Below are 19,398 nucleotides of genomic sequence, written 5' to 3' on the forward strand. Positions count from 1 at the left end.
CAAATTTGTTGATCTTATAATTGTTTCTGCTATCAAATCGAGTTCCACAAGGAGCAGAGTGCTATATCGAGGATAAAAGGTAAACAAAGTTACTCCACAAAATACTGGAGAATGCACTGATAACTTAGTACTACAGGGAAGCAGATTTTTTTTTTTTTGGGGGGGACAGGGACAAGGGGGATTATGCGAAGCAAAAAGATTAAGGTTATAGCCTTCTCAGTTTGATGGCTAATTCTGTAATTTGAGATTCAAGTATCCTGTAAGGCTACAAGATGTAAGCCTTTTATGTTGCTAGAACGTGTATCCACCAATTGCTATTCCAGATCATGTCCGGAAGTGGAGCTAGCTGCTTACTTACCACCATCATCAATCAATACCTAGAAAATTCTGAACCACTCACTTTCTAACACTCTGACACGGATCCCAGGCTCCTGTAAGCCGATCGTAAGCATAATCAGCACACTAAGATTGGAATTGAAGAAATATGATGAAGAAAGGTACTGCATTTCCATCTTATGCCACGGCGACTTGATATTGGGCTTGGTCTGAGACAGTGAAAGCAGAGATATTATTGTCCATAAGAAGTTCAAAGTCATTTGTTAAACTGGTCCTGATTGTGTAGTTATCAGCGACGATTACTACAGATGATCACCAAATTGATGACAGTTTTAAAGCCTGCGTATAGACTCTCTGTTCTTTTCGAAGAATAGCACCTTCAGACTTGAAAGACATTTAGAGCACCTCAACACGGGAACATCTGATTTCCCATTCCCCTGCCCTTTTCTTCTTTCAATTCGTCCATTTGCAAGAAATTCTCTCCAGTACACCCCCTATAACATTTAATCCTCCTCTTTCCTGGTACCGACCCTTTTCTTTTGTCTTGGTACTTTGGTTGAATGCAGCAAGCCAAACTATTGTCATTCAATGTGTTAGACGTGAGAAAAAAAAAGCGGAATCAAGAATGAAGAAATAGGATGGAGGTCGACTCAAATTTTTGACCAAACAAGTGAAAGTTTAGAGTCTAACAAGCTTTTACCAGAAGAGGTCCTAAAGTTCTGAGACACCAGATTGGTCTTTACCATGTTAGTGAGGGATAAAAACAACAACTTTGATAGAGTGATTCCTTGATTAGAAATACCTATTGTCTAGGTCTTGCTCTTGGTCTCTATAGTAGAAGTCTTCGTCTTTGCGTGGTGCATGGTAAGCAGGGCCTCTTTCTTAATGTAGTTAACTGATAAGAAAGGGACAGCTAGAATGCCAAATCTTGAACAAAATAGGTGACAAGAAATTGGTGGATACTCCAAGTTAACTAATAAGAAAGCCATTAGCAGGGCCTCTTTATTTACTATTGAGCATGCAATTCATTTCCCAAGTAGGTGGTTATTGTTTCTCTGTTTAATTACCTGTAAAATTTGACAATTCAGAATCTGCCATCTGACATCTAAGCTTTGATTGCTTGCAAGTTTTGATTAATGAAAATTGTTGGCATCTAAAAAGGAGAGGTATCAATATCCTCTAAACCAGAATCATGTGCCTTTATGTGTCAAATTCATGGTCCAAAGTCTCGGTTTAGATCGAGATGACTCGGCCGAGTCGTCATCGGAACGGATCCCTCCGATACGATATCGAGACAAGATGACTCCGAGATACTTGACTCATCGAGAATTTAGCCGAGTTACCAAGAACTCGACTGAGAAGTCTCTGATACGGATAGTCTCGACTGAATCGGCCTGAGTCATCCCGAGTCAACTCACAAATTTATATTTTACAAATTTTCTTTTGTTAATTTTTGAATATTATTCATAATTTTTAAAATATTAAATGTTTCAAAATTTGGTCTTACCAAAATTGTAATCGATATGTCAAAACCGATGTAGAATGGTTCAGGCCGCGACCGGGGCTGCGACTTTGAACCATGTTAATAGTTTCTGCGGGAAGGTTGGAGGTAAAGTTGTCTGACGCTCAAAGATGCAAGGCTTAGCCTTCTAAGTTGGATACCGAATGCTGTAATTTGAGTTTCAAGTATTCTGTAAGGCTAAAAGATGCAAGCCTTTTATGATGCTAAAAGATTTACCAACAAATTGCCATTACAGATCATGTCTGGCAGTAGAGTTTGGCTTATAACATACCACCATGATGACCAATACCTCGAGAAGTTCGAACAAGTCACTTTCTAACAATGGTGAGCAAACTCTACCCTTGATTATAGATTCCTAGAAGCTCGTAGTACTTGTGCAACATCTCCTTTCCAAGAGTTGACTACTAGTGGTGTCTTATCACTTATGCTCTGGATGAGTCCCATCACCACTTCGATCCTACAAGTTTTTTGGGAGGATCATTGGCTTGTTCACCTATCCCTGTGTCAAGATCCTCCATAGAGCTCGAGGGTGAGTTCTTTTTTCGGACGGCAGAGTTTATTACGGAACAAGGAATCCGGAGTTCAGGAAATTCATTGTCTGTATCAATAAATTACCCAAGAAACTTATTAAGGGTCTTAATTTGGGTACTCGTAATATGTATATTAGTTTTTTTATTTAATTTTATTAGAATTATAACTATTTAGTTGTACTTGTGCTGGCAAGGGAAAGAAAAGAAAAGAAAAGAAAAGAAACTTATGCCAACACCACACCAAAGATCTGTGAGCGGATCCACAGTTGCCTATCGTGGATCGTAATCGGAGCCCTCTATCTCGGATCTATTCCCTGGATCCATGGTGTTCATAACCGATCCATCTGCAGATTCTCAATGCATCCAAATGTATAGTTGAATTCATTTAGGTTGAGTTCATGGTTTGCTGTCACGGGTCGCAGTCGTGTCGCGGTTTCGAGTGTTCCACATCCGTCGCGACATATCGATTGAATATCGGGTGATATGCACATTATATCGCATAAAAGTTTCCAAAATATCTTTAAAAAATTACTAAAATTAGAAAATATATAAAAAAAAACACAATTTTAAAAAATATCCGAGTTGATTCGGATATATCGACTAATACCATGTATCACGGATTTGAATCAGCCAATATCGATCAAGTTAGAACAAGTCGTCACGGATATGGTAATACCTGCAATTCGAGAATCGGTATCATACCGGTCTCCTCCATTCCAGTTATGACTCGGCCAATATTGCTAGCCATGGTTGCGTTTGAATAGAGAGATTTGACAAAATATTTAAAATTCTCTCAAATCTTCTAATTGTTTAGATTGTTTAGATGGTATTAAATTTGTAAATCATAGCCTGCAAAAAATATAGTAATTTTATCCATACTGTTAGTTCCATAACTTTCAAATATGTTCATAGTATTCATGTACAAATTTATATGCATAATTTTTTCTAACACATATTTTCATGCAGAACTTTTCATCGTATTTTTAAAAAATTTCATATAATGTCTTATATTATACCGATAACGTATTTTACAAACTTTGGCCCAACGTAGACTTTGGGGCTGAAGTCGTCGTTCTTTGAACTAAAGTCATTCCGGTTATTTTGGTTTTTATTTTATTTTATTTGGTCCTTGTTAGGTATGAACTATGAAGTCGTTGTTCCCTAGTACTTCTTGTTGGGTATGAAGTCGTCGTTCTTTTGCTTTTGTTAGGTAAGAAGTCGTTGTTCTTTTGCGTGTGTCGATGCATTTTCCTTTAAGAAATGAAACGCGTAATTTCGTACATATAACAAAAACACGTGCACTTGCGAGTGATTTCGTACTTTTTATGTTTGCTTCTTTTTTTTTAATATAATTGAAACTCATGAAAATTGTCTAATAGCTATGGAATGGGGATTGTCTGTTAAATTTTCTTAACTGATTATGTCTATTTGTATCTCTTGTATATAGTATAGGTTTTCTTATGTACTTGAGAGCTTTTTCTCTTGTTCCGTTTGGATTGCGGATTTTTTGGAAAAAACAAAGTTTTTCAACTACAATGTTACATTAATATACAAATAAAAATAACTTCAAAAACACCAAAAATAATTTCAAAAAACAAAAAAATCTAAAAAATATAAAAAAAAACTTCAAAGACACATAAAAACAACATTAAAAAACACAAAAAATACAATAAAAACCTAAAAAATAACCTTATCTACAGTAAAAGCTTTTCAACTATATTGCTACAGTAAAATATTTCACAAACACCCTCCAAAAACAGCTAATCCAAATGGAGATAAACAAGAAAAAAAATTATAATAGCAAATTTAATATTTGTAAATTGAGGATTATCATATTTTCCTTTCTTAATCTGTTTAGCAACCATTTGTCTCCAAATCTTTTTCTTTATAATTCTTGAGATTTTTTTCATGAATATTTTGTTTCTTCTAGCTGTTGATTTCTTATTCTGATGGCTGGCTATTATTTTATTTGTTCTACCAGAGCGATTTTTCTCAAAATGCCCAAGTTAGCCTTCACTAATCAATCCCTTTTAACATTTCATCTAACTTTTTGTTCTGCCAAAGTCAAACTTGCAAGGCTGTTTCTGCTAACCATAATCGGACAATCGAGTGGTCACATAGAAATTCAGAATGTTAAACTTAATGAACAGGAATACAAGTAGAACTTTTTAGATGTAAAGTTTGAAACAAAAGCTACAAAAAGGATATTTCTTTTTTTTTTTTTGAATTAGCCCAATTTATGATTTTTATAGATAAATTTCTGCGCTGCTTTGGATTCTGTGATCACCGACACTACCATCAAATAAACCGCAAACAAGGTAACTTTCATATTCTTCCTGCAGTTTAATAAGTGAATAAGCAAGAAAAGAATTTGTCAAAAAAAAGAGAATTAATTTTTATATTTTTATTTCGATATTCAATAACCTCAAGAAATCTGTGAATAGATGAATACCCAAGGTGAGATATATCATATAAGAGGAACTTGCGACAAGGATGATGGAGGCAAAGTAAAACGATGGAGGTGATAGAGTACTAAAAAGTAAATTCAATACTAAATAACATGCATTCTTTTTGGGTTAATATTTATTTTTAGGGGAATTCTATAGTACCTTTTAGATCCTATATTGATGAAATTAAATTTATTATTGAATGAGAGTTATGAATTGTTAGATTGTTTCAATAATTTGAATCATTTGATGATGCGGCAAAATGTAATTGGATTAAAATCATGATACAGTGTTCAATATTTTTAGCATTTTCAAGGATCCGCCGTCAATAGCTTTTTTTTTTTTCAATCCTGTAGTAGTACGAATTCTTACTTAGGTTTCAAGGAAACGTGGTAAGTTTTCTTTGGTTTCTCCTTTTTTTTTTTTTTTTTTTTTTATCTTTGTTCCTCTAAATTCCCTCTGTTGTCTACGTCTTACTAACCTTATAAATAATCGTGTGCACTTTAGCTTAGAGAAAATATTCTTTGCAATTACACTCTGTGTTGGTAATTTCCACAAGAGAAATCCAACAAGGCATTTATATGTTATCAAAGAATATTCTCGAGCAGGAAAAATTTTTTTATTCCAACTTACAACTTACATGTGTGATGCACAGTTTGTTGAGACTTCTAAAATAGCATGGAAAATAATAGAATATCCAAGAACATTAGAGCACGGAAAATTAGAGATTATTTTCTCAAGAAAATAATTGCAAACATATGTTTCAAAAAGAAACTAAAACATACTTTCTTTTCGACGAAAACATACCATTTGGTTTTCCACAGTTTTGTACATGTTTAAGGGTCTTAATTGGTCAGGGACTTTAGTGGAATAATTAATGTTTGTGAAGGCATTTTTGTACACGGAATTCGTAAGCAAAAGTCAATTGTCTATAGAGATTTACGAGTGACATGTAGTTTGTCGAATTACAGCAATGGTGACGTACGTGACCACTGGAATTAAACAACTATGGATTTCGTTAAATAATTGTATTAAATAGGATTTCTTTAAATAATTGTATTAAATAGCCACAATTATCATAAATAATGCAGAGCTAAAAAAACAACATTGCATACCGAGGGTATTATCGGAATACGAGATCTAATGCACTAATCCGCTAATTTAGACTCTTGCTCTTAATATATTATAGATAAGTTGTACCTCTATAAGCGTTTAATTAGAGCTACACGCTAGCCACAATATTGTAGCAGGAAGACTAATGCAAAGCTAATTCTTGATTGATTTACAATATGATTCAAATTAGACAATTAGTTTAAGAACAATTACATGAATGTTGTAATCTAATTACCGATGTGACTGCAAAAAGTGTCCAATTTGGTACACGCATTTGGTCATAAAAAAAGCGGCCAAATTGGTACATGCATGGCCCACCAATAATGCATCAGATTGGGTTCCAAGGTAGCCAGTTGATTTTGAGTTCTCACATTGATCTAGCATGGCAAGAAATTTTCTTCTAAATGTAGCTTCAGTAAACTTATAAATTCATCCACAAGAACTCATTTTTGATAAATGACAATTATGTAAAATTTAAATTTGAAATTCAACTTTTATACATGTGTCATAGATCTAACAGTAATAGTTTATACACTGTCAGTATATATAAGATTTACTCCTTTTGTAAAACGTTTAATTTTAATCCCTTTCCTCAAGTATTTCCTTCATTCACAATTTTATTCCTTAAAAGATTTTAGATATTCTTCTTTAGTTTCCAAAAGTTCCTCTAGGAAAGTTTCCTTAATATCACAACAATTAATCATGTTGAACAAGAAATTGATATGCTAATCTTCTTTAGTTTCCAAAAGAATTGTCAAAGAAATTTGTTAAACTTCTTTCCGAACAAATTTTTTTTTACACTATTGCTCAAGAAAATTAAGGAAATCTGCTTACTTGCTCCACAATTAATTGATTTCCAAAGAAATTTCTAAAACTTCTTTACGAACAATTTCTTTCCAATTATTGCTCAAGAAAGTTAACAAAATCTGAGTTTAATATATTTTATATTTCTAAAGTAAAAACTCATTCTTGCTGTTACATTGAATTACATAAATAGCCACAATTATCATAAACAATGCAGAGCTAAAAAAACAACATTGCATACCGAGGGTATTATCGGAATACGAGATCTAATGCACTAATCCGCTAATTTAAATTCTTGCTCTTAATATATCATAGATAAGTTGTGCCTCTATAAGCATTTAATTAGAGCTACACGCTAGCCACAATATTGTAGCAGGAAGACTAATGCAAAGCTATTTCTTGATTGATTTACACTATGATTCAAATTAGACAATTAGTTTGAAAACTTGAAAGCCATAAGCCAGCAATTGTTTAAGAACAATATTGAAATTAATGATGTTTAAGAACAACTTGAAACCATTACATGAATGTTGTAATCTAATTACTGATGTGACTGCAAAAAGTGTCCAATTTGGTACACGCATTTGGTCATAAAAAAAGCGGCCAAATTGGTACATGCATGGCCCACCAATAATGCATCAGATTGGGAGGAATCTTTGTTTGGCGCTACACTGAAGTTGCTGGCAAAGTTCTGAAGCACCGTATCTTCTGTGAACACTGTACACTGATAGTACAGTGTTTTGCAATATTTACACAAAAAGTGGGAAAAAAAAGTCCGGCCTATTGTTTGTTGGCTATTGTTAGATGAGAAAGTTTTGGATCTAAACCAGATAAAAATCTAATATCAGAGTGAAAAGAAGATATGATAATGGAGATCCCCTCCAGCAGTAACGCCAATTGCTTTGATTTTGGTTTAGATGATTATCTGCAGTCGCATCACGTCTCCTCCAGCACTAGCACTAGTTGCTTTGATCTTGCTTTAGATTTCCTAGCCGAGCTTGAAAAAGAGCACGCGTTTCGCGGCGTCTTCAAGGACGTGGAGAAGAGGGTAAGATTACTGAAAACCTGTTTCCTGTATGTCAAAAAGTGTAGGAGGAGGAGGAACCACGAAGCGCTTTTGGAGCCCGATCGCGAGGACAGGTGTAATATTATGTCTGAAAATTTGAGACGTAGTATTATTTGCTTCAGAATTCAAGATGTGGCTATCAGTATGATTCATGATCTTCAGCCTGCTTATTTTCTACATATTCATACTGAGCGTGTCTTAGATTTTTCCGTCATTCAAAGTGCAATTACCAGATCCGAGGAAAAGATAAAAATGGTTCTTGTTCTTGAGACGGATCTCAAAAAATCATGCGCCGCCATCTTCATCGACTATTACTCACCAGGAGATCCACGACTGGTTATGGATCTTATTACGTGCCTTTTAGAGACTCTGCATTGGGTTTTACATGTTGGGGAGCTAAGGGATACAATTAGACACAGGCTAAAACTCTTAAGGAATCTCATTGGCTTTCTGACAATGCAAGGTCTTGAATGTTCGCAACTGACAGATCTCTTGACTTACACTGTAGTTGCAGCTGGACGCCTGATTTCTATATGTCTGTCTGATGATGAGGAAGCGGTCAATCGAATGGAATCTGAAATTTGTCAGCTGCTACACGAGAAGATCAATCTTCTTGATCTCCAAGCCCGAGAAACTTTTGTCCATGTCCTGACGGCTTCAAAGAAACAACCGAGATCATCATATGATTTAGCCCTTCAGAAGAATGAGGATCATGTGGTAGGCCAGTTTATTGGTTCTCTTCGTGATTATCTTATTGATCTACTAGGATCTTATGCCAGTTTTCAGGTTCCAGTCAAGGATCAAATACTAAGACTCCATGAGGAAATAAGATGCCTGGGTATCCTTCTTAAACAGGAGGAGAAACTAGGTGATGAAATGAAGGATCTTATTGGAGCTGTGGTCTCTGATGTAGCAATTTTGACCTTCTCCCTTTCTGTCAATGAAATCAAAGAAGGCTTGCCTAAGGAAATAGATCTTGCGGTGTTTCATTTGCCCAAAGTTCTCAAATATATGGTGGCAGAGGTTGCACACAATTATCCACTAAAATCACCATATTCCTCATTTAATTATCCTAGACCCAATGAGTTGGGCTGCATGGATTCTTTCCTAGAAAATCTCAAGGAACTAGCAAGGTGTGATGAGGCTGATGATTCAATTGGTTTTCAACAGGATAGAATCCAAATGATCCAAAAAGATCTCGTATTTTTAAGATCTTTCCTGGAAAATATCAAGGAGCAGCGCTATCAGAATGGAAAACTTCAAGCTTTCTGGAGTCATGTTATGGAGGCTGCTTACAAGGCAGAGTTACTGATTGACTTGGCACTTGTTGGTGATAAATGTGAAGATTCTTTGGATGCTGTTTCTAGAGATATCAATCTCTTGAAGATTAAGGCCCCAGAGATCCATAATGGTCAAACCCAAAGAGTTAACAAGACTTCCATTCACATACCATCGCAATTTACTGTCGCCATGCATGACGAAGATCTGGTAGGTCTTGACGACGAGGTGGAAACTATTACTCATCGGCTTACGAGAGGATCAAAGCAGTTGGATGTTGTTCCCATTGTGGGTATGCCTGGCCTTGGGAAGACCACATTAACCAATAAAGTTTATACTGCTCCTTCAGTTAGGTCACATTTCCATGTTCGTGGTTGGTGTCGTGTTTCTCAGACATATAGCATGCACAGTATGTTAGTTGAGCTTTTGTGTAGTATTCATTTTAAGAGTCCTGACGAGTACCTTAAAATGGATGAAAATGATTTGGCTCTGAAGCTAAGGAAGGTTTTGCTGAGATACAGGTATCTCCTTGTTTTGGATGACTTGTGGGACGTTGAGGCATGGAATTTGTTGAAAAAATCACTGCCGAATGATGCCAATGGAAGCAGAATTCTCTTCACCAGCAGATACCAGGATTTATCTTTGCATTTCGAACCTAATAGCGAGCCTCACCATCTCCGTCATCTTACTGACGAAGAGAGTTGGACATTGCTGCAGAGAAAGCTATTTGGCACGAAAGATTGTCCTCCAGCACTAAGTGAAGTTGGATCTCAAATAGCAAAACTTTGTCAGGGCTTACCCCTCGCAGTTGTCCTTGTTGCTGGAATTCTTGCTACTACTGCACGAGATAGTTGGGGAGAAGTTGCAAAAAGTCTAAGTTCTATGGTCCTTGAGGATGAATACTGCATGAAGGCACTTGAGCTGAGTTATAGTCATTTACCAGATTATTTGAAGCCATGTCTTCTGTACTTTGCTGCATTTCAAGAAGATGAGGTTATTAATGTGCGAAGGTTGTTACGGCTTTGGGTCTCTGAAAGATTCGTGCAACAGGCTGAAGGAAAGAGAGTAGAGGAAGCAGCTCATGACTACTTTATGGCTCTAGTTAATAGAAGTTTAGTTATGGCTGTCGGACAAAGAATTGTGGGTGGTGCCAAAGCCTGTCTACTTCACGATTTGGTATACGAGTTTTGTGTGAAAAAAGCCAAAGAAGAAAGTTTTCTATATGCTATTCATAGTTGGAACCCTCTTTGTCTTACTGGACCAAGCAACCCCCACCGAGTTTGTGTTTCCAATGCCAGGGAATTGAAGATTTGGGAGTTAACGCTTATTTTTCCCAATTTACGCTCTTTGATCTTGTTTGGACAAGATGATTTTAAACATAAAGAGGAGGATTTGCGTATTTTGTTACCTAAACTTCTCAGAGTGTTGGATATTAGGAATTTGGGCTTTCATTACGATTCTTTCCCAATGGAAGTAGTATTGCTTGTTCACTTGAGATACCTGGCGCTCAAAGCAATAAGATACATCCCATCTGCGATAGCCAACCTCTCAAGGTTAGAGACTCTCATCGTAGAAGATCCGCGTTTTGGTATTGAGCTGCCAAGTACTATTTGGAACATTAAGACATTGAGTCATCTACTTGTTTCAAATTATCGTCGACTTTGGCCAAAGGGTTTTATTTTTCCAGTTGAAAATCTTGAAGTATCCCCAGATTTAGATCGTTTAGACACTTTAGACCTTATAGTTGATCCCTCCCCTCAAAGCTTGCAAAAGATACTGAGAAAGTTACCAAGCATTCGCAGGCTAAAATGTTGTCAATGCGACGACGGATGAAGAGGAGCTATCAGAAATTGCAAGGAGATTCTTGAATTTGACGGTTTGAGTCAACTGGAATCACTTCATTTGTTTCTTTTTGATGGATGTGGATTTAAATTCCCATTGAATTTGAAAAAGTTGACTCTCTCATATAATTTTCAGCCATGGAGTGAAATTTCAACAATTGGAAAGCTGCCCAATCTTGAAGTGCTTAAATTACTAGATCACTGCTTTGTTGGGGAAGAATGGGCAATGAAAGAAGGGGAGTTCCCTAAACTCAGAGCCTTAAAATTGTCAAATTTGCAATTTCGCAACTGGACTGCATTTTCTGATAATTTTTCCCGCCTTGAGCAATTGGTCTTGCACTGGTGTGCGGAGCTGGAAAAGGTCCCTTCCTGTTTAGGGGAGTGTGAGACTCTTAAAATGATTGTGGTGAAAAATTGTCCTGAGTCTGTTGTAGATTCTGTAAAGCAAATTCAACAAGAGCAGATAGATATGGGAAATGAGGTTCTAAAGATCGAAATTGATAATTCAACAAGAGCAGATACAATCTTTTCCCCAAAAGCAGAGTCAACTCCCTCAGAAGCAGAGGAGATTTCTTCAGAAAGAGAGTCGATTTCCTCTCATCACGCAGTTGACAATTGCGAGAGTGAATGTACAGCGGGATTCCACTCATCAGGTCAGATAAAACTATATTTGCATATTTGCATATGTCTCTTTTCCATTTGTTTACATGTTGAATCAGTCCCAATGATATGTTAATTCATGTGTATTTTGAAGCAATTTCTGGAGGCTTCTAAATTCTTTATCTGTTTAAACCTGATGCCGCTACATAACATTCTGATAAATTTCTGATTGCAGTAGGAAACACATTGATGCACAATCTGTTTCTAAAATCTTCTTCTTGTCATTTTCTTGTAATTTTTATGTAAGGATCTATAATCCCAATTTCCGAAATCTTCTTCCTTGTTGCTACATCTTGATATGATACTCAAAAGCAGCAGAGCAAAAGCATAACCTGATATGATACTCAAAACCAGATACACTTATCTGTTCCCAATTTGTGTATGTAAATAAGAGTAATACAGAAAAGTGTGACTTGCTTCTATTTTTCCACAATAAAAACCATAATTCAATTGATTGATATGCTGAAACATACAATCACAGTTTTGCAACAAATATTAAATGGAGACAAAAACCAAAAAAAAAAAAAAAAAACTATGGTTGTGTTACTTTTCAACAGAGGAAGGGCATAGGACTTAATATGTGTTTTTCTTCACTACAACATGCTGAAATACAAACATTTTCATTCTTTAATAGGCAATATTTTCGGAAATCAAAAAGGAAGCAATTTTTTCTTAAACTTTTTTTTTTTGTGTGTGGTTTCATGTTTTATTTTGCTAATTTAAGTGGTTTATTGCTCAAACTGATCAAAATGACAAATCAAAGAAACCAGATGACCTATTTTGTTGGGTAATCTGTATACCTCTTCATTCAACTGATGTAGTACTGCAATTTTTCCTTCTTCCAGAGCAGGTTTCCTCAGAAGGTGAAGACTGAAGCATTAATGTCTCTCCTTGATTTGGTGTGATCATTCCACTCATCAGGTTAGATATAATTGTATGTGTATGTTAATTCAGTTCAATGATATATAATTGCTGATCATGTCCCTTCTTCATCATCTGTACCAAATTATTTGGTTTGAACCTGATGCAGCTGTATTACTTTGTCATTGCAGGGGCAAGCACAGTCATGCATTCTATCAAGCCAACATTATCCATCATAATCTGTTTGTAAAATGTTCTCCATGTTCTTTTCTGGTCTGATGTTTAATAGTGTTTATGATCCATCACAATCTGTTTGTAAAATATTCTCCAAGTTAAAGAAGCTGGATGATATTTTTGCTGAACAATATATATTCTTCTTCATTTAACTTGACATCTAATTGTGATATTCTATAACATGTAACATATTTAATACAAGGAAGCCATTACATGAAAAAAAAAAAAAAATATTTTCTGTTGCTATGACTTGTGAGCCTAGGAAGTACAGAATGCCAGGTGAAAGCTGACGTTAACTTTCTTCTATCCAAATGATTGTAATCCAAAATTCCAAATATCGTTTCCTCTGCTTTATTTTTCGACTTTCTTTCTTTGTTTGGGCCTTTGTTTTGTTTTGCTTTTCTGATTTTGGGCTTTTGGCTTACTGGGTTTATTATTTCTTCTGGTTTTTTTTTTATGTTTTAGTTTTTCTTTTTGTATTCTCTATATTTTTGTTTCTGTGATTTATTTTTTCCTTATTTTTCTTTTTCCCCCTTTCTGTGGTTCCATAAAAGAAACCTACAAATTGACAAAATAGAACATTATATATATATATAAAAAATTATTAATTTACATACGCGTGTATAGACGCAGTTTACAAACTCACGGAGTCTTCATGGGTGGACTACTACTGAAGCATCACAAAACTTAATTAGTTCATTTAATTACTTTATCAAATCTCGTTACAGTGGTCAAGAAAGGGTTCTTAGAATCTTTTCCATTATCAAACTCAAGATTCAAATCATTTATATGGCAATTGGAATTAAAAAGACGTACATGATATACCTGACAGTATGAGATAAAAAAGAGTGTGAGAAGGGATGAGAGGATAAAATTTTTTTTTTTTTTTAATAAAAAGAGTCTTCTCTTGTCTATATACAATAGTGTCCTCTCTGTAGCTTGTATGATTGACTAGACGTGAAGGGTAACACTTCTAATTATCAGATCACTCTACGTTAACCTTTTAGGCTCCATTTGGTTTATGAACTAGATGAGATGGGATGGCTCATCCTCAGATTATTAATCTTGGATTGAGTCATCCCTGGATAAATAATCCAAGTTGTCTAGTATTTGGTTGGTTCTTGGTTAGATAGGATATGTTGGAAAATAATCCTATCTTATGTTTGGTTGGAGATTGGATGAGGAAGGATTACTATTTTAATAACCAAAGCATCCCTTAATTTGTAGATTCTTTTTAATAAAATAATTTAATATTTTATAAAATATTAATAAAATAATTTAATAAAATAATCTAATAAATAATTTAATATTTATAAATTTTATTAAAATAGAGTAGTTTAAAACTTTATAATTATAAAGTAAATCAAGGGTTTTAATATATAAAAATTGGTATTCATTCAAACTTAGCCCATTCGGGCCCTTAAAAATAGATTTTGTCCAAGCTTTTGAACCTAAATTTGAAATTCAATTAAATAATGGGCCAAGTTTTGACTAAATTAAGGTTAAATCAATTAAAACCGAATTCATTTAAGAGCTTTCAATGAGCCGAACTCAGGCTAATATAGAAGATTTTTCTTTGGATCGAGTTTGAACTTATTGAAATCCTCATTCACAGAGTCAAAAATTTTAAAATAATGAATTGGGGCAAATTAGTCAAAAATTTTAATAGAATTAGTAGGGGCTAATTGGTCTGTTTATTATGATATTATTATGTGAGAGTATGGCTATATAATAGCTAATTTGAATTTGCATCATTCATAAGGATAAATTAGTCCAAATATTGTTATATTGGTAGTAGGGGCAAATTAGTCCATTCATAGTATATTATCATGTGAGAGTAGGAATATATATATAATTATAAGAGTATAAATTTGTATTTTTTGTAAGGATAAATTAGTTTAAAATTTTATTATCCTACCTGTTAGTGATCCCGGGATGACTAATCCCATCTCTCCCATGGGATTATTTTATCCCATGAATAGGGGATTAATTCGGTTAGGTGCGTCATCCCGTGTATAAAATGCAATTAAACATAGGATGACACATGATGATTAATCCAATCCTGTGTCATCCCATCAACCAAACGGACCCTTAGGATTTATTCCACTTTGCACCTTCAAAGTTCTTTCTATTTTCATTTTGCTTCTCAAAATCTTAGGCCTTGTTTGGTAAGCTAATTCAACACTTAAATTTAATGGATTCAGATTTTAATATATTCAAGTGCATTTGATAATAAAAAATTGAACATTTGAATTAATTAAGTGACACTAAATTTTCTAGGCAAAATTTGCTCCAAAAAATAAGTAATAAATTATTCACTTATCACTGAATGTGATATATACTCAAATGTATTAGATTTAATATTTAACATTTCAATAGCTTAATGAATTTAGATTTCAAATTTCAGATTTCAGTTTTCGATTTTCAGACTTCAGTTTTATGAAATGCACCTTCAGTTACAAAACTTTACATCTTATTTTTCAAAGCAAATTCTAAATCTTATAGAGGGCATGAGGGCATTGAATCAAAAACTTTATATTCACATTGTTAATACTGCTCTTAGCTGAAGGGCATGAGGGCACAATCTGCTATTGTTAGCGCCATGCATCCTATTTTGGCATTGTCCCTCTCCCTGGCATAAAAGATGAGATACGTTCACAAAAGAGAGCAAGTTGGAGTAGATGAGATTACCACAATAACAAGCAGTAGAGCCAATCCTCGTCTTGTACACCATTTGCCATGAATCCTTCATCATTGTTTCTCTTTTTTCCAATCGATCCTAATTTCACATCTATTTTACTTGCTGGTGTATTTAAATATTTAACTTTAATTACACATTTTAAACCTCGAAGCTCTTTTGGAAGTTGTGGCTGGTTTACATTGGATTAGACAAATTTTTGTTTAAGTTATATGAATTTTTTTTCTTCAAGGAGTCAGAATGAACTTTTTACTCTTTTTGGACCATTTTATCTTTAGGAGTCCTAAACTCCAAGAGGTTTTGATTTTTGTAATGATTTCCCATACATCAAAACTTTTGCAAGCTCAAAATACATTAAAATGATTGAATTGGTGATCCAGATGTTTGAACTATAAATTCAAAACCAATCACTCATTTTGTTCATCACCAGTCCAAGTTTCAAAACATTTTTAATTGCTAAAGTTGTTCAAAAACTGGAATATTTTCAAAAAAAAAAAAAAAATCCTCCCTTGAAGTTTCTTGTAATATCATTTAGCACCCTTATAGTTCTAAAAATATCACTTACCTCCCCCATAAGTAGGGTGGTAATTTCCGACACGACTTGAAAATATGATACGAACTTAACACGAAATTAATGGGTTTAGATTGAGGTTTTGCGGGTTCAGGTCAAAATCGGGTCGAACCCGAAAAGAAAATGGATCGAATTCGGGTCAATCTGTGGGTGATCCGATATGACCCGATAACCCGTTTACGAATTAAAAATAATTTAATAAATATAAAAATTATTTTATCTAACTAAACTAAGTTATTTTTTTCCAAAGGTATTAATCACTTAATTCTAAATGAATTTATTTACCTCGTGTGAAATTGGAATTATTATATTTGGACAAATAATGTATTATATTATTTTTTACTTGTATACTATTTTAATTTATTTTATATTTGGTTTGGGATAAAACACTTTTACGATGTTTTAATTTATTTTAGATTTGGTTTGGGATTATTTATTTAAAATTGTATTACTTGATTATGTAATTAGTTTTGTGCGAAATTGATTTTATTAGAAATTACAGTGGTAAATTAATCAATTAAAATTAAGTTTCGAGTCATTTCGGGTTGACCTGCCAACCCGAAATTTTCGGGTTCGGGTCAGGTATCCTAATCTGTTTCAGGTTGGCAGGGCAGGTTCGGGTCAACGGGTTTTCTGTTATATCCGGGTCTCAACCCGACACGCCAACTCGATTTGGACCCGATTGCCACCCCTACCCATAAGTGACATATGACAAAAATTCGCCATCGCAGCATACAAAGTGAAAGTATTATCCTCACTACGTAACATCATTTGTTCTAAAAGATTTTGGAAGAACAAAAAAATAGAAATTGACAAATTAGAATGTCTATCTTAAAAATTTTTGGCACTTAAAACCTTCGTACATTTTTAGTCCTTCTATTTGACCCATATGTTGGTTTTGGGCTAAAATAATCACATTAGTTAGAAATATTTCTCCAATTAAATTTAACAAAAAATTAACAAAATCTCATACCTCAATATTGCATTAAAAATTGGAAATAATTTGAACCATAAAAAGTTAATTTGGCGTGGATTGAGACACGGACTAGGTTGCTTTTTTTAAGACGATTTGCGCCCCTACAGAGTATTTTCCAATGTAATAGGTCTCATCACGTTGTCTCCAAAATACAATAGTCGAACATTTTCTTCACTGTAGTCTATTCCAATCTACACTATTCGAGTAAAACAGAAACATTACACAACACTGATCTTTGCCCTTATAAACTTTAATAGTAGTGAGAGGAAGAAAAAGTAGAAAATAGTCTAAAGATGGCAAAATATATATCAGATTTGGCTGATAGACGCCTCTATTTATAGGCTAAGAAATTAGGAGTATTAAAATACCAACATTAAAACGAACTAACAACTCATATTTTAGACAAATTGAAAAGTTTAGATTCATTGTATAATGGTAAAAAATTCACCAAATGAATTCATAAACCTAATCATTACATAGGTTACACAATTCAAGACATAAATCTCATTTCAATAACATAAGTTACACTTTTGAATGGTTTTATTTGTAGGTGAATAATAATTTAGACCAAAAAATCTAATTAAAAAAACTTAGATCAATAAAGATAATTGCTATTTAGGAGTTAATTTTGCACTTAAACCCCCTTTCCTACACCCCAGTTTTTTTTAAAGTCCTTAAATACCAACATTATATTAAAATACCCTCACTACTCTAACAATTATTAGGAAAAAATTTAGAAGATTAAATACCAAAATTTATAAAATTAAAATTTTGATTTTCTAAAAATTATATTTTCACTTAAACACCCCTTTGATCCACTCTAAATGCTCTAATGCCAATCTTATATTAAATCACCTTGCTATTCTAAAACTTTTTAGGCAAAAAAGTTTAGAAAGAAAAAACCCAAAATCTATCAAAGAATGGTAATCCTAATGATTATTTTTCACTTAAACTGTCCGTTCTCCCAACTTTTAGTTCTCCTGTGCCAACTTTATATATATCAACTAGCCTCACCCATTCTAACAATTGTTCGTGCAAAAAGAATTGAATGCACTTGAGCATCTTCTGGATTAAATGCACTACTAATGATACATGTCATCCTATTAGATTGTGTAATAGTACCTTTAAATTCTTCATTTGTTTGTACATTAGGTGATGGAATCCTTGGTTTGCATTTAATACAGAAGATGCTCAATACAGTCTGGGAGATCTAATCCCCTATCTTGCATTTAATTTAAAAGGTGTTCAAATATACTTTTTTGGCCACCCCTAACTTCCCATAGTGTTGGGTTAGGATTAGAGTAGATTAGCAAATATTGTATCAACAAAATAAAAAAAAGGGAAAAAGACAAGGATAACCTAGATCCTTTGGATCCACCAGTCCAGGTAGTATACGACTAGCAGTAGAGTGCACTTTTTTAATAACTCCTTTTCCATAATATAGGTACAGATTAACCAATATCATATTTGGTAAAAAACAAAAAAAGGCTGAACTTGACACTTGTTTTCAATACTTGACCAATGTGATCGAATGATATTTGATTGGTATGATCGGGTAAGGGTGTATTTTATCGCACTTGCTCTAATAAGATATGTATTTGTTTATTGTTGCAATTGACTTGATATACTTGTGCTTGACTTGTAAGTGCTGAGCGGTAGCATGTACCACACTCAATCTGAGTGGGAGGTGCCTCTCATTCTCGTTTCCGTACTTTTATCTTGATTCTGTCGATTGGAGATGTTATCTCATCGACTTCTTGGGGACCCAAACCCCACTGGCTAGTTAATTGAGTCGAGCCGGCAAGGGTTTGGTCGATTAAATAACGAATCATGGGTATCTAGTGTTGTCGAGTGGAGTGTTATCTCCTCGACTAATCGGTGTGTTTGAGTATTACCACTAGTGTTTATTGAGGATTTTGGACCCAATAGGGAATTTGGATGGTGGACGGAAATTGTAACTAAATGGTACTCTACTGAACCGGTTACTTTACTTGAAAGTTGACGGAGTGTCAACTACTACTTGATCAAACTTTGGTGAAGCAAAGGGGAACTTGGCTCTTGAGAACCATCCGTATCCTTATACTTTGACATGATTGTTACTTATCGGGTTATTGTTTCTTTTGAAAAACTTTATACTCGCTCATTTTGAGATTTGCTACTTGAAGTGTTATTACTCACTTTTATAAACTTTTTATACTCGCTATTTTGCTACGTTGATCCTTGTACTTTTGAATAATGGTCAACTTGCTATTTGAAACCTCACTGGATTTTTAGCTCATTCCAAACTATTTGTTTTCCTTACAGGGAATACGAGCGAGGGCGTGAGACTGGTAAAGGTTAGTATAGTCTAATTTTTAAAATTTTACGATTGTACTCGCACTAGTACTCGACTAGAGTTAAATGTATCTAGAACTCATATCTTTTGATACAATTGGGATTGTATGAATGATTGAAATAGAAA

General features: G+C 34.2%; 1 protein-coding gene across 1 annotated transcript; it reads left to right on the forward strand.

Moving 5' to 3' along the window:
• The first annotated feature begins 7,476 nt into the window (after nt 1-7,476).
• Nucleotides 7,477-12,844, forward strand: LOC140004582 (putative late blight resistance protein homolog R1A-10). Its single transcript, XM_072060252.1, has 3 exons — nt 7,477-11,590; nt 12,443-12,518; nt 12,650-12,844. The coding sequence occupies exon 1, from the start codon at nt 7,615-7,617 to the stop codon at nt 10,927-10,929; it is 3,315 nt and encodes a 1,104-aa protein (XP_071916353.1). The 5' UTR covers nt 7,477-7,614; the 3' UTR covers nt 10,930-11,590; nt 12,443-12,518; nt 12,650-12,844.
• The last annotated feature ends 6,554 nt before the right edge of the window (nt 12,845-19,398 follow it).

This window comes from Coffea arabica, chromosome 7e, assembly GCF_036785885.1.
Source record: "Coffea arabica cultivar ET-39 chromosome 7e, Coffea Arabica ET-39 HiFi, whole genome shotgun sequence".
Classification (NCBI taxonomy): Eukaryota; Viridiplantae; Streptophyta; class Magnoliopsida; order Gentianales; family Rubiaceae; genus Coffea; species Coffea arabica.